Source organism: Apium graveolens, chromosome 1 (assembly GCF_009905375.1).
Source record: "Apium graveolens cultivar Ventura chromosome 1, ASM990537v1, whole genome shotgun sequence".
Lineage (NCBI taxonomy): Eukaryota > Viridiplantae > Streptophyta > Magnoliopsida > Apiales > Apiaceae > Apium > Apium graveolens.
Window position 1 is genome coordinate 21,158,328 of NC_133647.1, and position 24,357 is coordinate 21,182,684.

A 24,357-nucleotide genomic window follows, 5' to 3' on the forward strand; every position below is an offset into this window, starting at 1 on the left:
GAAGAACACTTGATTTTGAAATGAACATACAAAAATGATATTAATCAAATGAATCTAGAATAAACTATTCACCCTAAATTAAAAAAGAATTAGATGAAAAGCAATTAGATCATACCTTGGCACCAAAAAATGAGAAGAAGGGGGAGAAACAAATAGCGGGAGATGAGCTGTATAATTATAGAGGATGTATAGTTATAAATGAGGAGAGGAGGATCAATAAATTTAGCGTCCCAATCTTGGATTTATATAATTATAGCTAACAGGACAACAACATTAGAGGGGATTTAATTTGAAAAATATGTATATATGGAACTGTTTAACTACCGGCGGAGGATATAGTTAAGAGGGGAGTTGCCCTAACACCCACTACGTGAAAAACTGGAATGGACATCACACTTTTTACATCAGTTACAAAAACAACCGATGTAAAAACAATTTTTGACATCAGTTGCTCTCAAACCGATGTGAAACAGCATTATTCATATCAGTTTCATGGCAGACCGTTGTATATAACTGCTTTTTAAAAAATTAAAAAAATACTAACAAATTGTTCCCCCTTTACAACTAAAAAAACAGGGGGGAAATTTTCACTTAAACAAAATTCATTTCCCCCCTTCTCTCTCACTGCTCTCCCTCCCCGACCTCTCTCTCTCGGTACACTCTCCCTCCCCGACTTCTCTCTCTCTCTCTCCATCTCCGTCTCTCTCTCTCTCTCTCTCTCTCTCTCCATCTGCGTCTCCGTCTCTCACCTCTCAACTATCACTTTCCCCTCTCTTTCACCTCTACCCCTTACAAGCCCTAAAACAAAGTTAAACCCTCTAATTACAGATCGAGCAAGAAGGTTGACATGCAGCCCTGAGAAGTGTTTATACAACCCGAATCAAGCAAGTTTTACACAAATCGAGCTCTGTTTCACCGAAATCGAACCCTAATTTATAAGTGTATTTTTAATTAAATTTGATTTTTTGGGACTTTTGATTGGTGTGTGTGTGTCTTATAGTCAGATTATTACTGAATTTCTGTATCTTTGTGAATTGATGTGTATGCATTGTTTTTACTTGTGTGAAATGGGGCTTTGTTGATATATTTGTGCTAATGTTATTTAAAATGATTGTAATCCTCTTTCTTTTTTGATTTTATGTTTTAAAATGTGTATGTATTTTAGTAATCCTCTTTCTATTTTGATTGTCTGTTTGTGCAGATATGGGGCTTTACAATTTTTTTATTTATATAAACTGTGCAATTTATGGAAGGCAGTTGTGTTGTGTATTAGTTTGAGAACAAGTTCACAAACTTAATTAGATATTTGTTAAAAAAGGTATAAAATTAGTGAAATACAAAAGAGATGTTAATGATTTTGAGGAGAACTAGTCGTAATTGTAATTTAGGTATTCGTTAAAAAAAGGTATAAAATTAGTGAAACGCAATGTAATTGTATATGGTATGATGGGTTTATCATAATTTGTTAAATGGGTAACCATGATAATTTAATAACTGCCATTATCCGAATAAAATTATGCGTAGTTATTATATACTCAAGAAAATGATTAGGTGTTAGTAAATTATGAATTTTTATTTAATATTTGAAAATATGATCAGGTAGGTTATATGGATAAGTCATGGATATCTGCAGATAAGGATTCATTAGACTATGAAACTGGGGTTGAAAAGTTTTTGATATTTGTTGAAGAAAACTGTAAGGATCCTAAGATGATACCCTGTCCATGTGCACGTTACTGCAATTTTAAGAAATTCTCGGTAAAAATCGTTAGGGGGCATCTATATGAAAATGGTTTTAGTTTAGGGTACATCGATTGGATTTGGCATGGAGCTAAAGCTAGTTGTAGGTCATCGGCCGGTAGCACAATGCCACCTCCGTGTTCGGAAAATATTGAACAGAACGTTGAAGAAAATTTTGCTGCATCACAGGTAGGTGATATCTGTGAAGCAGCATATAATAACCGGGGTAATTTGGGCGATGATTGTGATAAGGATTCAGAGGAGTTTAAGAGGTTTTTGGCCGATGCCGAGCAACCTTTGTTTGAAGGCAGCGATTCTAGTAAATTAGATTCGATGCTCAAGTTACATAACTGGAAAGCAAGATTTGGTATTAGTGATAGTGCGTTTACGGATTTACTTTCTTCCGTTGGCTCCTTACTTCCTAAAGATCACGTCTTGCCAAGTAATGCATACACAGCTAAGAAAACCCTATCCGATTTAGGTCTTAAATATATTAAGATCCATGCATGTCCGAACGAATGCATTCTATGTAGAGGTGTAAATTCTGATTTTGTCGAGTGTCCCAAGTGCCACATATCTCGCTGGAAGTTAGGCAAGGATGGTAAAGTGAGAGTTAATGTCTCGGCTAAAGTTATGTGGTATTTTCCAATCATTCCAAGATTTAAACGGATATTTAAGTCGAATTCTACCGCTAAGCTTCTGACTTGGCATGCTAACCAAAGAAGTCAAGATGGGCAGATGCGTCATCCAGCCGACTCTCCTTCATGGCGGAATGTCGATTATAAATGGCTAGAATTTGGTAATGAGCCGAGAAATCTTCGATTAACCATGGCGGCGGATGATATAAACCCCCATAACAATGGCATGAACAATAGGTATAGCTGTTGCCCAGTAGTATTGACAACATATAACCTTTCTCTGTGGTTGTGCATTAAAAGAAAGTTCTTGATGTTAACAATATTAGTGTCAGGTCCGCAAGAGCCAGGTAATAACATTGACGTCTTTTTGCAACCACTTATTGATGATCTCAAAATGCTCTGTAAAGAAGGTGAACCAGATGCGTATGACGCTCATACTAAATCTTCTTTCATTTTGAGGGCAATATTAATGTGGACAATAAATGATTTTCCCGCTTATGGGAACTTATCCGGTTGTGTCAACAAGGGTTACATGTGTTGTCCAGTTTATGGCGACGATACTGTAGCCAACTATTTACCTTATACCAAGAAAATGTGTTTTCAAGGCCATCGTCGATATTTACCTAGGAATCATCCTTATAGGAGGAAAAAGACGGCTTTTAATGGTGAGCAAGAGTTAGGAAATGCTCGTCAAATCCATTCTGGGAAAGAGGTGTTAAGGCAGCAGGAGCGGATTAAATTTGCTTTCGGGAATGCAGTAAAGAAGTCCAAAAAGGTCCACTGTCCATGGAAGAAAAAGTCAGTTTTCTTTGAGTTAGAATATTGGAAGTTTCATCATGTTCGTCACTGTCTCGATATTATGCACGTCGAGAAGAATGTGTGCGACAATCTTATTGGGACACTCCTAAATATGAAATTTAAAACTAAAGACAGCGAGGCCTCCCGACTTGATATGGTTGAAATGGGCATTAGGATAGATTTGGCTCCACAAAAAGTAGGAGCACGGAGAACGTACCTGCCCCCTGCTGCTTATACTCTTTCAAAGGAAGAAAAAAGAAAACTGTTAAAGTCATTGTCATCAATGAAACTTCCCTATGGAAATTCATCAAACATAAAAAATTGTGTCTCAATGCCCGATATGAAGTTATTTGGGCTGAAGTCTCACGACTGTCACATACTACTTCAACAACTGCTCCCAGTTGCAATTCGTGGAATTCTCCCAAAAAATGTCCGGGTTAGCATCATTAGGCTGTGTTTTTTTTTCAATTCTTTGTGCACTAAAGTTGTCGAGGTATCAAAATTGGATAAATTACAGTCAGATATAATATTAACCTTGTGCGAGCTGGAGAAAATATTCCCTCCCTCTTTTTTTGATATAATGATACATCTTACGATTCACTTGGTTAGAGAATTGTGTTTGTGTGGTCCGGTTTTTTACAGATAAATGTATCCATTTGAACGGTTCAATAAGGTGTTGAAAAGTTATGTGCGAAACCGTTTATATCCGGAAGGTTGTATAGCTGAAAGCTATCTCGGTGAAGAATCTGTAGAATTTTGCAGCGAGTTTGTTCGGCAGAGTTGCACAACTACAGGTCTTCCGAAGGACAAAGCCAAACTTGATGGTCTGTTATCTCCTACAATAATAAAGTCAGTCGAAGAAAAAGAGCGAGATGAGGCACACCTACATGTTCTTCAAAACAACTCGGAAGTGTATCCATATATAACGTACGTTAAATTAATTAACCGTTGTCTCAATCTTCTTTTAGCGAGTATTTATGGTATTTCCTTATCAATACTTTTATTTCTAGGATGCATAAAGAATTATTAGAAGAAACCTATCGAGAGGAAAAAAAAGACCGTGCAATGGCTAATCGGAGAGCACAATTGGTTATTTTCTAGTTGGTTTGAAAAAAGGTCAGTGAATTGATAAGGAATGGAGAAGATGTTCCTGAAACGATAAGATGGCTTGTAGGAAAACCGTATTTTTCCGTATTGACTTATGAAGGCTTTCTCGTTGATGGGGTTCGATATTTCACAAAAGACCGAGATAATGCGCAGGTGGTCCAAAATAGCGGCGTGTCTTTAGTTGCTAAGACTGTCCAAGTGAGTAGTGCCAAGGATTTAAATCCCCTGGAGAGCGATATGACATTTTATGGCGTTATTAAAGAAATTTGGGAGTTGGATTACCGTGCATTTAAGGATCCGTTGTTCTTGTGCAGATGGGCAGATAGCGATAGAGGTGTCAAGGTCGACGATCTCGGCTTCACACTTGTGGACCTTAGTCGACAAGGTCACAAAAATAATAAGTACGTATCGGTTGACCAGGTCAAGCAAGTTTTCTATGTCGACGATCCAGTCGATATTACCAGGTCAGTTGTATTAACTTCCACGAATCGAGATTACCATGAGGTGTATAATGACGACGATTTAGGGGACACAACACTGGAAAATGTTCCATTCTGCTCTCAAATCCCTAAAGTAGATGTCCCAGTAGATGTAGATGATGATGCAGATGAGACTAGTCTTCGAAATCAACGAGAGGATGTCGAGGGAATTTGGATTAGAAAATGATTACATTTTGAATTTGGATGTCGATGTATTTTTAATTAATTTCGATATTTTTTATTGTAAGAGACAGAAGTATGCTTTTTGGACATGTTTAAAATTATACTTTTGCTAAACCCTGGATAATTTGTCTTTAATTTTCAGTTGTTTCATAGTTTCAATGCATTTTACATTTGTTACAATCGCGTTATTTCTATATAATTGTCTGCTCTTTATTTTTTTTTTATGTTTTACTATAATGCATTTAAAACGCTTATTCCCACTGTTGATTATTATATATAGCTAATTATGTACACCATGTATTTCAGGAATTGCAAGCACAAGAACGGGGAAGAAGAATCCCACAACATTGATATCTAAAAATGCAGTGATAGAGGAGGGCGGTGAGAAAAATGAAGAAAAGAAACTGGAAGTGAAGCAATTGACACCTGAAAAACAAACTGATGTGAAGCAATTGACACCAGAAAAACAATTGGATGCCGCACAGCCTACAGATGACCCTGGAGAAGATGGAAAAAAGGCAGACTCTGATGTTCCACAAGAGACGGTTACAAGTACAGAATCTAGGAAAAGAAAAAATGGAGCAACACGTGGTGTTTGTGCTATGCACAAGGTCGTGACGAAGAAAGCTCAAGGGCAAAAGTCCAAAATCAGATACAACAGAATCAGAATTCCCATTAGTGACACAAGGCACACCTTGCAGTCTTATATTGGCATGCTGGAAAGGACGATGGTGCCAATTGATCTTGAAAATTGGCTAACAGTGGATGAAGAGTTAAAAGCGAAGATATGGAGTGATGTGCAGGTAAAATAAATCATGTTTATTTTACCTAAATATTGTAACTTGTTTAGTATATGAGTTTTTACCTTGTACATGGTTATTATTTCCTCTCAGGATACTTTCAAAGTAGCTTTAGAAAGTGAGGGGTTGGTCTTAAAGTCAGCGGGTACGAAGTGGAGACAATTCAAGTCTGAATTAACCAGAAAATTTGTGAAGCCGTATATTGGAAAGAAGAAGAAGCTAAGCAAGCCCCCTCCAAAATATGCGTATGTTGGCAAGGACTGTTGGAGAAGATTTGTGGCTGTGAGGACAGGTAAAAGCTGGGAGTTATATCTTTCATATTTATATCTTTCACATTTATCGTGGTATATTTGAATTAGTGTTGAATTTAATATATCTTGTGTGCAGGAGATTAGTAAAGTGCAAAGCGAGCGAGTTAGCGAGCGAAAATATCCACACAGAACCTCAAGGAAAGGATATATTGGTTTGGAGGAAGATGAAGTACGGGTTTCTTGCTATCTCTGAAATTTAGTATAGTATTGCATTAATTTTTTTAAACATTTTTATTTCTTCATTTTTTAACAGATCAAAGCAGGGCGGCTAGCCCCTGAAGAATTACCTGATCGAGCAATTTTCTGGAAAAAAGCTTGTACGCCACCAGATGGAGTTATTGATGAAGAGTTGGATAAGACATTTGAAAAAATTATAAGTTCCAAATTTAATTGAATTTCTTTTAATTTTAGTTGCACCGTTTTTCAATTTAATTGTATTTTTAAATTCATATGCAGTTTTAAATTTAATTGTACTATCTTTCAATTTAATTGCATTTTTAAGTGCATCTGTTTTCAATTTAATTGTATTTTAAAATTTAGTTGCAGTTTTAATTTTAATTGCACTTCTTTTTAATTTTATGTGCACTTCTTTTTAATTTTAATTGCACTTCTTTTTAATTTACTTGCACTGCTTTTTAATTTACTTGCTTTAATTTTAATTGTACATGTTTCCAATTTAATTGCATTTTTAAATTTAGTTTTAATTGCACTCCTGTTTAATTTGTGTAATTTTAACAGGATGAACTACTTGAAAAGAAACGCAAGGGTGAGTTTGTACCGTCTGGAAGCGAGGATGTGCTTTCTGTTGTACTAGAAACTCCTGAACATTATGGTAAAGTTCGAGGAGTAGGAAGCTTTGTAAATCCATCGACGTACTTTAATTTACCGAAAGGGAAAGACAAGAAGAGCAGAGTGAGCAAAGCAGAGTTTGAACAAACAAAGAATGACTTTGAGAAAAGAAATGAGGATCTTATGTTGCAGATTGCTGAGCTGAAGAATGCGATGAAGGAAATGGCTAGTGCAGCCAAACTCCACTCGCCGATGTTGTCTGATAAGGCTAGTTGTCGAGTTGAAGAAAAAAAAGGAGTTGCTGAAATAAAGAAAAAGTGTGGTCTTACTGCTGTACGTGAATTGATGGTTGAAAACAATAATGATAATGGTGATGACTGTGTGGACATTAATCATTTTGACCCTCCGCCTGGGAAAAAGGTAAAAAAGTATTGTACATATATCTCTCAATATTTTTGCAATTGTTGCCAGACTTATTATTTTACAATGCTTATAAATGTAATTTAGGATTCGCGAAAGTGTGAGCTAGCAGTGGATGTAATTGAAAATAAGGTAGCTTTTGGTATAGTATTCTCCGAGGATGGAATATCTACGTTAGTACATGGAGTGCCTCTTGAGCCCAGATTGACGTGAATTGATGGTTGAAAACAATAATGATAATGGTGATGACTGTCCGGACATTAATCATTTTGACCCTCCGCCTGGGAAAAAGGTAAAAAAGTATTGTACGTATATCTCTCAATATTTTTGCAATTGTTTCCAGACTTATTATTTTACAATGCTTATAAATGTAATTTAGGATCCGCGAAAGTGCGAGATGGCAGTGGATGTAATTGAAAACAAGGTAGCTTTTAGTATAGTATTCTCCGAGGATGGAATATCTACGTTAGTACATGGAGTGCCTCTTGAGCCCGGATATGCTCGTGTCCAGGTAGACGGAACCATCAAGGAAGACGTCTTAGTTCCGGTACCAATAGCTGGTGAAATAGAGATAGTCCGCCAAGCGGTTGGCTCCCTTGTAGCATGGCCTAAAAATTTGATCATCTTCAGTCCCCCCACTGCTGAGGTATTTTCTTAAAAATCAGAGAATTATAAATGCATTTTCTAAAAAATGTTAAGGTTTATGGAATACTTGTTTATTTGTTTATTTGTTTGTAGAAAAAGAAGGAAGTGAAGTCAAGGAAAACAAAGATTGTCAATGCGTATCAGAAACTGTCGGCTGAGATGAAGAGTGTGAAATCTACTGACAATGTTCCTCGAAGGTTTATGTTGTTGTACAGACATGCCATGGTCATATTGAAAGAAAGTGGAGACTCGATACAAATACCGTGTGGTGCTGAGGTGTTTGGAGTCGAAAAAGTCAGTTTTTTATTGCACGAGAATGTTATGGCCTTGTTGGAGTTTAAAATGATTGGTCAGGGCATAATATCCACATATATGGCGTATGTAATTTTTCCTTTTTATTTTTCCTTTTTAATTCATTATTATTATTTTATTTTATTTTTTCGTGAGAACAAATTATGGAGAATGTTTTATTTTTATTTGTAGGTATTTGTATACCGAGGTTCGTAAGAGAAAATTATCCGACATGTATGCATTTGTTGATCCAGCGGCCACTTTTAAGCTCAATGACGATTTTGAAGCTTATATTGTCGAACAGATGAATACAAGAGATTCTCGCATAATCCTCATGCCTCATAATGAGAAGTAAGTTTTAGCGTTTGCAAAATTATAAAAAATTATAAACTGTCTCTATATTTTATAATTTCTTGTTGATTTATTTAACATTAAACAGTTATCACTGGATTTTGATTATGATTTGGGAATCGGAAATCTTTATTCTTAACCCCTTGGCCCATCCGACAAATTTTCCAAAATTGGAAGCAGCATTAACGCGGTAGTGTTAATTGAACTTTTTTATATATGTTTGTTGTCTATTTTTTTTAAAATTTTTTTATTTATGTATACTGCATGTTTACTCTGTACAGAGCGGTGAGATCTTATAATGCTCAGAAAGGATTGGTAAACAAAAACCCCAATATTAAGAACCTTAGCGTAAGTATTCATTTGTACACATTTGACTGTAGTATGGTTTTTTTATAAATTCTTTCTTTTTTGGGATTGATTGATTGTTAATTTTTTGTTGGGTTAGGGATCCACGAAACAACCGGGTGGATACGAGTGTGGGTACGTTGTCATGCGTTACATGAAAGACATATTCGAAGATAAAGAAATGAAATTCATTACCAAGGTAATAAATGTACATTTAGCGCAATCTGCAAACACCTAGAATAAATGTACATTTATCAGGGCATATTTATATTTATAGTATAGTATGCTAATTCGTTGTTTTTGCACTCTGTAAATTTCACAGTGGGCAGCTAAGACTCAAAGTGCTATACAAGGGAGGAACTTGATGAAGTGCGATTCGAGACTCTTCAATATGTCCAAGAGTTTGTTTAGTTTTCATGTTACCAGGGAACAATAATTAGTTTGATCAGTACACTGTCATCTAGTTGATCGTTCGTTCGTTTGGTTGGTCTTGTAATCTGCTTAAGTAGTCTGCCACCACGCTAGTACCACGCTTTGCTGGAAATGACTTGCGTAATTAGACTAGTTATGGCAGATCATGAATTGTGGATATTCGGTCCGACTTGTTTAAATGATTGTTATAACTTTTGTTGGATGATTTGCAAGTTATTATATAACTTTTGTTGTATTTACGTGCTTGTTTGGTGCTTGATATATAGCTAAAAAACTTTTAGTATTTTAGTTTTAGTTTGCGATTAGTCAATTTCAGTTTTGATAGTTTTGGTTTGCGATTGGTTTGGTTTGTTATTGGTTTGCGATTGGTAATTTTTGGCTTGTTGAATATGTGAATAATACACATCACTGAAAATGTAAAACCGATGTCTATGATAATCAAAAACAACAGGCATATTGTGTTCTTTTGTACCCAAAACTGATGTATATACAACTCAATAACATTAGGCAAAGCAATTCCAAACTGATGTTAAATCAAATAAACAACGGTTTTGAACCGAAGTCTTTGATTTTAACATAAATTATATACTTTAGACAACGGTTCAAAACCGATGTCTTTGACCTTAAGAAAAATTATATACTTTTTACATCGGTTACTAACTGATGTGTAAAATGTGTTTTAACATCGGTTGAATAAACAACCGTTGTAAAGTATAGACATCGGCTAAAAACCGATGTCTATGTTAATCTTTAACATCAGTTTTTAAATGGGGGTGATGTTAATAGTCTTAATAAACATCATTTTTTAGAAAAAACTGATGTAACAGGTTATAATCAAACTGTGTGTGATATCTTTAAATTGATTATAATCTCTTAGTTTGCAAAATTAAAATGCTGTTAGGTACTTGTATAAAATAAAGGACATCAGTTTATTGCCAAAAAACGATGTGGAAAGCTATGTTTTACATCGGTTAAAAACCGTTGTCAAAGGGGGGACCTTTCTCTACACCGACGAAGACATCGATCAGGATTTTTTTTTACATCAGCTAATAACCGATGTCTATTCCAGTTTTTCACGTAGTGACCCGTAACGCCGGTGAATGATTCTCTATTAAAGAATCTATTTGGACGAATTGTCGACAAATTTTTTATCTATCTTGTTAACATTGTTTGCTCTGTTAGTCATGGTAAAAAAGGATATTCAATATCGGAACGTTTATGTAGATCAATATTTAACGTAACACTTGATCACTTATGTGTAGATATTATGTATAAATTATAAAATGCACCGGAAAGATAACAAAAATGGTCGGTCGGAAAAAATAATAACACATACCTGTTGATTGTGGTATTTGATGAGATAATTTCTTTATTTGGTGAAGAGAAGCTTTGATAAATCGACTGTATCACCTTTTCTAATGATAGTGCAGTACTCCTCCTCGAGCTCTTTCATCAGGTAGCTTCTGCTTCATCTTGCTTTTCGTATCTCTTTTGGGCATATCGATATGTTTATTAATCTCGTTTGTATATTGTGTTCGCGCGTAAAACTTGTTGCCCTACCAAGTGTTGCTAATGAAATACTTTCAAATTTGTTTTTCAAGTTTCTACACAGGCTATTACAATTATCTTCCACAAAATGCACAGCAAACAAAACAAATTGAATCCCACTGCACGATGACAACTGAAGAATGCTCTAATCAATGTCCCACTATATCTTTATGTCTCTTCAAAGAATCTATGAAAGGAATAATCAAGTACAATTTAGTTGAGTAGGCATGGATCTAGTTATTTTTAGGCCCCCACCAGTTAATGTACTGGCCTTCAGTACTCGGCATCAGATCGTAACAGAAGACTGCTAGAGTTAGCCACACATTGGTTATTTGTTTCAGGCCTCTAGATTCACCTGAATCGAGTAAAAATTATTAACTGAGCTCGTTGACTCCAACGATGCAAGTAAGCTTCAAATCATAGTGAATAATACATTTTGCACCAACAGGAATCGCTGTTTTAATGTTTTTGGATCACTGGGTTGATATTCTTTAACTTGAAAGAAGAATCACTGTAATAAAAATGAAAATTATCCACATATGTTACTATCTAAATACACAAAAATGATAAGCTTTCTTGTTTCCAACAAAAAAATGTATCGACAATCTCAGTTTTCAGCGCAAGTTTGTCTGAGCAGAATCCATAAAATCTCACGAATGTAGTCTTCAGCTAATGATCACTGAAGACTTAGTGTAGTGTGTGGCCAACTTATGCAGAATGTGACATGTACAGCTTGGTTTGAAAACAACACTTTGATTGTATCCAAATTTGCTGCTTTTCAGCTAAATCCTTAAATTCTAGACTTTAGATGAGTCCTAATCAGAGTACCATGCTAAATTAGAAACAGTAACAACATATGTGTCCAAGAGAAACCTCATGAAAAATAGATAATGTAAAGATCATTTAATGTCTGAAATTGCCTTTTAACTCATCTTTTGTCTTGGATTCTAGAAAAGAATGAGTCAACTGGCAAGATGTTTAGACAAATCTAATCTACTTGCTGCATAAAAATCTCCTATCCCATATTCCATTTCCCAAACCCTTAAAAATGATACTTTTATATAGATATCACCACAAGTCTCCAACAGTATTGACAGAATTGTACCTTTCTTCAAGTCAGTTACTTTTCCGGTTCAATTCTAAAGAAAAATAATTGTTGAGTAACTATTTCATTCAGGTACATGAAAGGATCCTATATTGTAATACATTCAACTAGTAAATTCAAAATCATGGCCACTTTTAATTGACTCGAAACAACCTGCACAAGTTGTTCAAGCTTATGATTGAATGAGGCTGGAAGCTATGTTAATTATCAACATTAGTTAGTACGCGGATTGAAAAGGCAGAATTAGCTAACAATGATGAACAGGTAATGTGTGCATCAGGACTTTCTCCATACCATGCTCATCTAGGAGCCAGCCTAGATGTTGCATTTAATTTAACAATAATAGGCTCTAGAATTTTATTTGATAGGAAATTAGGCAAGGGATACTACATCCAAATATACCAGGAAAAGGAGGCCACAAGGTAAAATGACGCCAAACTGAATGATTAAACATACTTCTAAATTGTGGTTAAAAAAAAAAGATTCCAATTACTACAAAAAGTACATAATCTGGTAGTCCATGACATGCCTGATATAAGCAAGTATATAATTGTACAACCTCATCAAAATCAGATGTAAAAGGTAAAAGAGATAGGAAGTCTATCTAAATAACCATATGTTTATCCAACTCAAGGAAAACTCTTAAGATAAATCTTTCAGCTATGAAAAATGTCTGAAATTGGAAATCAAAAGCTACTTTTCAGTTCCATATTTAGTTAAAAATCAAACTACACCTATAGGTATTGCTAAGGGGCATGTTCAGAGCTTCAACTAACTAGTTTCAGACAACAAACCAGATTATCAAATCATCTAAAGATTTTCTGTTACATTTTGTACTATTGGCTTTATAGCCAGAACCAGAACTACTTTATCATAATAATTATTTGTTAGGTGCAATTTGTACAACATGTGGCTGTTAACCTATTCTAGACAGTGATATTAACCTAAGATTACTCAGGAATATCCGAGAATTTCCCGAACATTAGTTGTGATCTCATATCTAACAACCCATCCTCCAGTCAGTCACATGGAAGCCTTGGATATTGTTGTTTTGGAACGCTGAACATCGTTTTGAGGGTCCTATATGGGTTAAGCGCTAGCTTGACCTCGCTTAACAGAGGTCGAATTCTGCATCATGCATAAAAATGAGATGCAAAGAAAAGAGAAACGATAAAAAATGACACATGTAAATGCAGAATACAGAGATTATTCTTGGTTAATGACTGAATGCAAGTAAGAACCTTAGGTGCATGTATAAGAAACAACAATTGAATGAGAGAAACAGTAAATTGTGAGAACTTTTCAGTAGCTAAAAAACACAAGTTCCAGAAATAGGGTCCCGGGTGATAAAGAGAAAGGTATTGTGTACACTCTTTTATTGTAGAAAAAAACATACCATTATCATTGTACGGACAGAGAACCAGCTATATTACTTGGAATATTGTTCAGGACAAAGTACTACAAAGATCTGATCCTCTATTTCAAGGATACATGTATAAACGATATGATTAAATAGGAAGGTAGTCATTTTATCTGTACTATTTTCTTGTAAAACTTTGAAATAAAAGGCTTAACTCAGAAGTTTTTATTAAGAGAATATATGTGAGAGGTCTGAAGAGATGAACTGAATGAGTTACAAGGCAGTCGGCTACAATTAATAATAATGAAAATATTTAGCAAATGATGTAATGCCACATTATATCATTCAGTACATCATTTGGTGAATGTTTGGAGACCTCTAGCATTACTCATAAAAGATTGGATTCAGGCACCCTGTTAAGAGTTGTTCATGAGCAGTCACAGGAAATCGGCCCACAAAGATAGTGTTCTCAGAAAACAGAGATTGAGAGTCTGACTACTAACCTTACAGATAAGAGAGCTTTTTTCTGAAGTAGATTTTTCATTGGAGGCTTATCCTCAAGGGCTCTAAACCACCAGAATATATACTTGATAATATTGAGTTAGGTTTGTGATCCTGTTGATATAACTATACAATTCTGGATATTTTTTATAAGTTTAGGTACATAGTACTTATATAACAAAGAGAGGCCAGAATTTCAGAAGGAAGTGCCTGTGCTATTGTCATTATCTAATAACTTGTACCTTTTTTTATAGAAAATCAAGATATTATACCAGATGTAAAAGATAATTAATTAGTGATTTTAGAAATAAAACAATCATTAAAAGATACATATGTTAGTTATGTATAATTTAGCAGTTGTTTTTAGATAGTCAAATCATTAGAAGTTGTATTAGCACAGTGGCATGACCCCATCTCACATCCTCTACTCTAGGAGCTTATATAAGAACAAGACTTGTCACTTCTTTTCAGATATCAACTCTTCAAACTCAAAGAGTTCTCTTCTTTGTCTTTCCAAACATTCTACTTGGAGTAAACATCTTCACTTCTTTAACTGCCTCCTCCTTCATTTGCAAGGCAACAATGTCTTCACGTGGCACCGACTCTTGGACTGCAAAGCAGAACAAAGCCTTCGAAAGGGCTCTGGCTGTGTATGATAAGGACACACCTGATCGTTGGCAAAATGTTGCTAAGGCTGTTGGTGACAAAACAGCGGATGAAGTAAAGAACCATTATGAAATCCTTGTTGACGATATTAAAAGAATTGAGAATGGTAGAGTGCCCTTCCCAATGTACAGAACCACTGGAGGCAGTAGCCATGTTTCCATGCATGATAACGATGAGAGGTACACTTTTTATCTAAATTTTGTATCATACAAGAACTTACTACATAATATAGCTAATGATCACCATGACATCATCGCGTTAACCTTATTGTATTATAGGTCAAGACAAGGTCCGCAGCTTATAGAATGAATGCATGATGCTTATGTATTTAATAAAATGTTCATCCAACAATATAGTTTAACACCTGGCACTATAGGAAATACCTTAGACGATAAATTTTTTCTTCTCGACGAGCTCTTGATAATTATTTGCAACCAAAATCACCAGTCACTACTTCTTTACAATTCACATACACAGGAACTCACCGTCCAACAGAATAAACAAAATAAACAATTAAAATCTTTTCTTCTTGCTTCATAAATAAATTGTCGATGTAGAGAAATCTTCATTTGTCCAGAATTCACAAGGGAAGGTTCAACTTCAAAGAAGTCTAATCTTTTACGAGTCTTCCACTGTCCTAGAGGAGAGAAGTATGTTTGGACCTCTAGTTTGGCTTTCCCAACAGACCATAATTTGGTATTTCAATTTACACACAAATGTTACTGATAAAGCTGCAACTTATTACGAGTCACTTATCTGTATAATTTTCATAGCTTAAGTTCTTGGGAAAGTCCCCAGAATATATATCAAATTCATATATGTGCAGGAACGTTGATCATCATACCCTAATTATATCAAACAGGCTGCTAAACTCACACATACAGACAGACGCACGTATTTTCTTCTATTGCTAATGTTGTTCATGCAGGATGAAGAATCTGAAGCTTCGGTGATTTAAGTCAGATAAGGCAGGTGAAGCAGGCAGCAAATAAAGACCTTCTCTGCAATTAGATTGATCAGCCAATGTACTTGAAGAGTCACTAAAAGTTCTATTTACCGTCCTTTTTACGTGAGTAGTTCCTAGTATATTTTTATATCAATGCTATCTATCATCTCTTTCCAAGTTAGTTTGTATTAACTAATGCAATGTTTCAAGAAGGCTTATGTATTTTCTGCAATCTAAAATAAGAACGGTTTTCATTTATGCAAGTATTTTTTTTCAGAGATGTTTCTCTTATGTAAGAGCTGATATTGGTACTTTTTAAATGATGATGATAAGTTGCATGTCGGGGAACAATATGAAAATATGAATCTATATTCTAACACTCCCCCTCTCGAGAGCTCATTTTTGGGTCGAAGAGTAGATCATGGGCGCCCATCTTTGAGGCATAACTTTGCTTTCGTGTTTATAATAAATTGTGAGAATATTGGGGGTGGCAGGGAGTCGAACCTGAGTCATCCCGCTGCGAGCCTTCCTCTAACACCTTAAGGTTTTAAATGAGCTGGAGTAACACATTATTCAGTTTTTTTTAGGACCTTCCAATATATCCAATGTGACATGTACACGAAGTAAGACCTTTATTCTTACCCTAACTACACAGTCTGCAATCAAATTATATGCCTAGCAAAAATCTCAAGTTCAAAAATATTGCCAAAGGAAAACTAGAATCAATGACTACATTATATCTCAAATTGTAGTACTTAAATCAAAAATATGGTTTAAGACTTGTATAGAAAATATTGTTCATCGAAATCCCAGAAATTGCTACCATATTATAGCTGGTTACTTCTTCTAAGCTTGGGAAGCAGAACTGTCAGCCTCCTAAGACCGTATGAAATTTTCAACAATCTAAGCAGAACAGTAAGCGACTTTAAAGAGCAGAGAGTTACCTTAACAAAGGTGTTTTTAAAACAAGTTTTGTGTTCTTCCCATGAAGCACTATAAATTGCATCCATATAATCCTTGACATCATCAATGAAAGTTCTAGATTCTTCTTCACTTCTGTTTTTGTAACATGCAAGACCAGTACTAGCCGGTGATGCAGCATTATGTGATTGTTCCTCTGTTTTCGTCGACATTCTTAAACTTTCTACGAACAAAAATCAAGATCTATAATAAACATAACTTTTACATATATCAAAAGCCTAAAAAATTTCTCAAAAGCGATCACAGCATACAAAAACTCAGCTTCAAATCATAATCAGAGTATGTTATTTGCAAATATACGCGAAAAACGCTTTTCGCTAAGGTATGAAACAGGTAGAGAAAATTTACCATGGTTCAAGCTTGTGAAAATCTATCAACTCCTGGTTCAGTTTTTCAGCAAATTATTTATCTTACAGTAATTTATGTGATTACATTGTTACATCTTACTTAATGTCCTGATCCTCAAGTCTTTTAATTTCTCCTTTATGAACCTTGTGACTGTCTTGTAGACCTGCTGAGAAAATAAACAAATAAAAAGAGGAAGAGAAACAATGTGGGGAGGACGAGGAGCACACTACTGCATTACATGAAACACGAAAAGACAACATATTTGTCATACGTCTACTTCTGCTAGTAAGTACATTAGTAAAATTCATTATAAATTCGGTCTATCATATCTATTCACTAACGAAAGGAATTCCATGGATCTAGCCAACAAGGTTGTGTATTGAATTTTATGTTGCTAGTACATTATTATTGAATCACACTATGGAGCTACACACTATGGCTTTGCCAAAGGGAAAAATCAATTACCTGAGTGTGAAAATAATATAGTCCAAATGCAGCAGCCGCTTTCTGTGGAAAACTCTTGACCTCTCCTCAGCGTGATTATCTTCACTATAAGGTGGTAGGCTTATCTTTTTGTCGATAATTATGTGAAGTACACTCTACACATGTCATTGATGAACTTAATATGGTGTATCAAGAAATGTCAAGAACTATTGAATTTGAGAATAATGTTCTCATTTACACGCATGGCTGGTTTGATAATATTTCTGGCCACGTGAAACAAGATTCATTTTTTCCAGTATCCCCAAGAAATGCGATGACAAAGCCAGATCCAAGGCTGGTATTTATCGGCACTAATGGAGAATTCATCGAACTGATGCTACGTATTGGTGAAATATGGTGCTCCAGCATACCCGTTCACTTGTTTAATTCTGCTAATTTAGAGCTTGAAAGGGTGAAGTGAAGCTTGAGATGTTTTTTTTGGATCAGATGCCATCTTCACACAAGATATTGGGTCCCAGATTCTATTTATAACCCAACTTGTTGCCAAGAGAATCATGGTGTAACTACAGCATTGTTGTTTAACATTAGATGATCCATTGAGGGAGCTAAAAACAAGGTATTTCTGATTAAAATATACAAGTAATGAGTTTGAAGTGGTTCTCATCTATAATGAAAAATTGTCTCAGGAACTTAGGCCATGGATGCGTCCTCCTTTTGATGAGGACTCATATGCAAGCAAATTCGTAGGTTGTGTTTTTCCTCACTATCATGGACCTCTTGGATTTGATTGTAATAGATCCTCCCTAAACTTGGAGAGATTTTGATACGATTATGGTACATGATGTTTTAACCATAGCAGTATAAGATTGGAATCAGAAATCGGATTAAGCTGGTACATGAGATATTTTTTTTATATCACGTGTTTGGTTGAGCGGTGGATTGAATATATTAACTATCAAAATATTTTTAATTTATTAATTATAAAAAATTAATATAATTTTAGTTTTATATTATTCTGATTTATTGATCTAATTTTGTGTTAAATATTTATAAATTATATGCAAAATGAAAAATATATTTGATTACCGATATTTCATATCAATCTCCCCACTAGGGTATCAAAAACCCACCAAATATCAGGTATGAGTTTGGAATGACAAAAATTCATATCTAATATCTGAAAAGTAGTACCAAACGACCCAATAATGAGTTTTCAAAATTTTTATACACTTTTACCCCTGACCAAATTTTTTACAAATTGTGCGTGGGTTCACCGCTAATTTTTTTAAAGAAATTCAATTATGCCCAGAAGCATACGGACATCTATACAATATAATCCTATAATAACCGAAATGATGTATAATTTGTATTTTAGTTAACCCCTCATTTTAGTTATTCATTTCCATCACGATCGTCGAAACTTCTTCATCAAATAATCAGAGCTGTTAGATCCAAATACTAAAAAATACACTCCACAAGTTCTCATATTCGAATCCCGTCAACAACAAATATTTATATTATTATTTATAAAGATACATATAAGTTCTCAAGTTCGAATCTCATTAACAATAACTATTATATTATTTATAAAGATGCATATAAGTTTTTAGGTTCGAATCTCACTCAGCAACAACAGACATTTACATTATTATTTATGAAAAATATCTCATCAATCATATACTCTTTATACCTAACTTGAAATTATACACAATAAAATTATAATTATGTAATCATTATTTAATATTTAATTATTTATATTGAATTTTAATAAAATTACACAAAATAAGAATAAAAAATATATAAATATTAACAAAGACTTGTGCATCACATAGACCCTAAGCTAGTTAGATTAATAACCAAACATGTCGTGGCCAAAAATGAGTTGAACCGCAAAGTATAGATTAACAATGAGCTAGAAAATTATATTATTATAGTTAAAAAAACTGTTCGATAACAGTCCAAACTGCTATGTCCTAATCATTTCTTTAGACTTTTCTTTTTGGATGTCCCTTTCAATTTTTATAATTCAAAATTTTTCAGAAATAGTAAAGATTTTATAATATAAAAAGTAAGCTCATCCACCACTTACCTCCACTATACCCGCTTTATATATTAAATATTAATCAGTCTCACCATTTTACTCACTTTTTTAATTTTTCACCTCTGCTTTATCATTAATCTTAACTTTCGTGCCCAACCCAAATGTAAACAAATGGTTGGGACGGAGGAAGGGAGTATGTTTTTTCTCGTTTCTCGTAATATATTTTGTTCTTTCTTGGTCTTGTCTTGGGTACCCCGCTAAACCGCATCGGGCCAAACATTAACCAGACTTATTGGGCGACCAGATCACACTCGTGGTCATGCAACATGGAATGGGGGGAAATATTTCCCGCATCCAAAGGGAGCTCATTATTTTGTTCTATTTTGCATTTAACTGCAGTTGAACTTGAAGCATGTTGCAATCTTTATACTTTTTTGATTCTCTAACCTATACTCACACATGTCTCAATGACATCACACTGAAGTATGAAAATATTTAGTCATTGAAGATTAGATCGAGGCACCCGCTTGAGAGTTGTTTATGAACAGTTATCAGTTGTGGATGTAATATAGGCAGGATTTTCGGTGCATATTCATGTGTAATGAGACATGGGAGGAGTAAATATACAATCACGATCAAGATTGCATGGTCACACTATTGAGAATGTATAATGACTTGACAATGCTATTGGATTGCATGATCAATGTCAAATAGGAATTTTGCACCAGGAGGTTCTTTGGAGGACGAAGAGATTGTGCATTATTATGCACAAACCTGCATCATCACGTTGCTTTTAATTGTAATTTACTTTAATTCGAATTTACTTTTATCTCTTTATAGGGTTTATTATCCTATATAAACAATTGTATGATGTAACGTATGTATAAATTTTGATTGAAATTAAGATCCTAAGAGTTTTTCTCTTATATTTCTTGTGTATTCAAGAAACCCTTGTGGATTTAAGGTATTAAAGTATTTCTCGTGTAAGAGTCCTTACGAGAATTGACGCTTACTTATCCTACGCTTCCGTGTTGCATCAGCTGTTATCAGAGCAGGTTTTTCCTGTCCTTCTCGTCACCTGATTCTCCTATTATAAAAAATGATCTTGCAGAGGTTATGACGGTTTTTATCGTGACTCTCAAGGCTTGGACAAACAGGAAGACTACGTTGACGGACAACATAAATAACCATAACCGGCAACGTAAAGGCAAAAGAGAAGATCAGAGTCGAGTTTTTTGAGGCGAGAAATATTATGTTGGTGAGAATTGTGGCTTAAAGGAAAATACATATTATATAGAAGATGTTGATATACCATTATTTTACCGGTTTTTTGGAGTTAATGAATTCATGAATCGGTATATTAGTGTCGATAAATTCTTTGATGTTCTAGGTTTTCCTGAGAGTAAACATGTGAAGATGGTTGCTATCAGGTAAAAGAGTGTTGTTGCGATTTGGTGCGATAAGCTGGTTATGTGTGTTACACAGTGAATGATAATTGTTTAAGGAGGATTGGATACAATTATCAAACTAATCGATTATCAATAAGTAAAGTAAGAATAAATAGATCAAATAACAGTTTATTGATTCTCTTATAAACTGTTACAAAACTCTCTCAAGAAAAATAATATTCTTAAGAGCTGCTAGGTTATAAATAATACTCGAGTAATTCACCAGATTTGGTAACCTATTATGTGTTTATATAATATACAACTACTAAATCAAACTCTATCAATTACAAGATATGTTACAGTATAAATTATCTAGTTTCTATACAAATCTAATTAACAGATGCATTTCTATAAGTCAGGAATCGACTATATAAAACTCCACAAATATTGGGAATGTATCAATTGACAGATTTTGACTTAACGTGTAGCATGGTCATATCATGATAGCTTGTATCTTGATACATGCAGATCCTGAAAAATGAGCAGATTCTAACGCTTTGACAAATTGTGACTGACTTATACATATCCTGATCCTGATCCCAACATATCCTGATTTCTGACTTAAACATATTTCAACAATCTCCTCCAATTTATGCTTTGCAGAATTAAGCATAAATTCCATAGTAATATCTTATGCCAAAAACAGAAAGACAAAATATAGAATATAAGGATTTTAGAGCATACTCAGATACAGAAGTTGATCTTCATGATTCTTGATAAATTATGAAGTATCTCTGCACAAATGCCTTGACTCTATCATCTATCTTCTTCAATAGCAGCTGCTATAGCCTTTTCTTCAAGTTTCTCTTAAAATTAGTTTTCTCAGATAATTGATATATAACAGCTCTCAGCATTCTAATATGAGTTCTTTCTATCATCAACTCATCCAATGACACATAGCATGACTTCATTCTATCAGGATTCATAGTTAAGTGCCTTTAAGTCCAAACAGTCTCAAATACTGCTACTCCCTTTTTCATGTCCACTTCCTGATTACTGAAGTTCATGTATGTAGGAATGTAGTGTTCAGTGTACTGTATGCCGTTGTCAAGAATTCTTCTTTTAATGGAATAGAAAATTAGATCTGACCATTCCTTAGATGCTTGATTTTCAACCCTCAACAGATAATGAACATACTTGAGTTCCTCAGTTGACATCATCATCAGTTCATCAAGTGAAATAACTGGAACTTGATCACCCTGTAGCGAAAACAGAATCTTCTGTTATGGTTCTGAGCCATCATGTCTGTCAAGAATGATTCTTTTTCCAGCCAACTTCCAGGAATAATTCCACTCATGTGCTCTATGATCATTGAGAGCAGCATGGCCTGATAAAGATCCATGAGTGGAAAGTTTAAAAGCCTCAATGGCAACCTTGAGCTGTGTAGTTGTAGGATCTTCTTCATCGGAATTAACATAAGAATCAGAAAATTTATTAGATTTATTAGGAATATTAAGAACTTGCTCATCTACTTTGCCTTTAAGATTTAGATTAAGAATTGGCTTAGAAGGCCCAGCTTCTTGTGATGAACCTGTTGTAGTTATATACATTGGTAAAGTAGTGATTGGAGTCACTAAAATTGCTCTAGTATTGTCCCTTGCAGTAACCAGTTCAACATTTTGATCAGGAATTAAAGTGTCAAGAACAGCTGTATCAGGATCAACATCAGTGTCAGGAATTGTTGTGTCAGGAATTCACCCTGTGTCAGGATTTGTAGATTTGTCAGCATCAGTACTTTGAATTGATGGTTCTTGTGTGACATGAGGTTTTGAAGCTGCTTCAACACTTTGAGTTGAAGGTTCTTGTATGCTTCCCTCAAAGACAGGATCATTGATCACAACATCTAATTTTTTTAAGTGCTCCTGATGAGACTCCTTATGTTGAATATGCTCTACAATATCAGCTTCCATAGTGATAGAACTCTCTTGAGCATTGTCAGGAATTGTCATTTGTAAAGTAGTGCATTCACCCTCACCTTGAGTGGGTGGTTCTTGTGTGGCTGGAGCCTTAACAACTGCACTTCCACTTTGAGAAAGTGGTTCTTGTGGGTTGTGCTCCTTCTATGGAGACTGTAGCTTTAATTTCTTTCTTTGAAAGATCTTTGTGACTGCAATTTTCTTTTTCCAGTAGTATGAAGCCCAACCTGTTGAGCTAACTCCATCATTCTCACATAGGAGATCTCAATATATTTTTCTAGAGGTGAGTCAGTATTGGCTTGATCGGGAATTGATATAACTTCATCAGGAATTGATGAAGTTGTTCCTTCAGGATAAAGCATAGCTTGATCAGGTGATATGGGCCTAAAATTAGCCTAGAAATATAGTTAATGTTGAATTAATTAAACCAGATATTGTCCAATAATGAACCCCAATTAACGAGGCCCGAAGACCAAATTATTTATTAATTTCGTAATTAATAAATAGGGAAGATTAACAACTCATTAAAGGAGTCCAAACAGTGATATAAATCTATAAATGATAGCCTTGAGGGCACCTACACCCACAAGGAGTCTGATTCCTTGATTCTAGCACTTCAAAGTCTATCCAAAGACTGAGACTTGTTCAACACGTCTCCTAACCCTAGTCCAATTCAAGGACTCCCAACATCTATATAAGGGGTCTCACCCCTCCTATCATAACTATGTTTTTGACTTGATCCTTGGCAAACAACAAGGTACGTAGGCATCTTGCTAAGGTAGATTGAGTCACGAGATACAAGAGCAGTCAAATCGATCCTTGAAGCTCACGAACCCTAGTAATAAATACAACAATTAATATACCCTAGTTTTCAATCCATAACATTTGGCGCCGTCTGTGGGAATCCATAACAACAACCATGGAGAGAACACGGAGGGGAAATAACACCCTTGAAGGAACTCCGGCTGCAACAACTCAAGCGATTTCGTCAACAGTGGTGATACCCCCACACTCGTCCTACGCCTCCGCCCAAGGATGAACCCCGATAGGGGCAACTGAACCTCAGCCCCAATGGACGATTACCGCGGCTCCTCAAGGGACAAATTCCCGACTTCAGCAGCTACATACACCTATGAATTCTCGACCCATTGGGTATGAGTATTCAACTGTTGTGACCACTAACCACCCTTATGGGATGCCCCTTTACCCCGAGGTTGGAGGAAGTGGACATGCTAATCGGAGTGAAGCACAAGGGCAGATACCCCAATATATACGTGGTTTGGCTTCTATCCCGGAGGATCAAGAATTCTATGGCCCTTATACTGAGAGAGACTCAGAATCTTCGGATGATGATATGGCCCCAAGAAGGAGGCGTTCTGGCAAAGAGGCGATGTCTGATGGTAACCAGCGTCCTAGGAGCACCCGAGGGACGAATCCCCAAGAAGTGCAGGAGAGAATCAGGGCTCACGAGGCTGAGATTCAAAGGCTGAAGCGCGATCTGGAGGCGCACCTGACCCCCATACCCCCATTACCACCAAGGAGGAGAAATCCTCCTCCAATCATAGACCTGGATGGTCCATAGCAGAGAAGGACTGTTGTCCAAAGGGCTGATTCAAGTGATCTTCCACCCCTAAGAGATCCCGACGATCCCACTCCACTATTTACTGAAGAGATAATAATGCCCATATCTCAAGGGAGTTTAAGATGCCCACCATCAAAGGTTA

The 24,357-nt window shown here is 35.3% G+C and overlaps 2 protein-coding genes across 2 annotated transcripts; both read left to right on the forward strand.

The window, feature by feature from the left end:
* The first annotated feature begins 1,608 nt into the window (after window positions 1-1,608).
* LOC141722194 (uncharacterized) lies at window positions 1,609-3,822 on the forward strand. Its single transcript, XM_074525033.1, has one exon. It carries the CDS (start codon window positions 1,609-1,611, stop codon window positions 3,820-3,822), a length of 2,214 nt encoding a protein of 737 aa, XP_074381134.1.
* A 10,490-nt stretch (window positions 3,823-14,312) lies between these two features.
* Window positions 14,313-15,713, forward strand: LOC141719536 (protein RADIALIS-like 1). The gene is made up of 2 exons (XM_074521917.1): window positions 14,313-14,688; window positions 15,438-15,713. Exons 1-2 carry the CDS (start codon window positions 14,426-14,428, stop codon window positions 15,460-15,462), a joined length of 288 nt encoding a protein of 95 aa, XP_074378018.1. The 5' UTR covers window positions 14,313-14,425; the 3' UTR covers window positions 15,463-15,713.
* Window positions 15,714-24,357: the final 8,644 nt, after the last annotated feature.

Bases quoted from the DNA above. Each gene is read 5' to 3' on its own strand.
- LOC141722194 (XM_074525033.1), top strand. From the start codon at position 1,609: ATGGATAAGTCATGGATATCTGCAGATAAGGATTCATTAGACTATGAA.
- LOC141719536 (XM_074521917.1), top strand. From the start codon at position 14,426: ATGTCTTCACGTGGCACCGACTCTTGGACTGCAAAGCAGAACAAAGCC. The intron at 14,689-15,437 runs GTACACTTTTTA...TTGTTCATGCAG, and splicing joins ATGCATGATAACGATGAGAG to GATGAAGAATCTGAAGCTTC.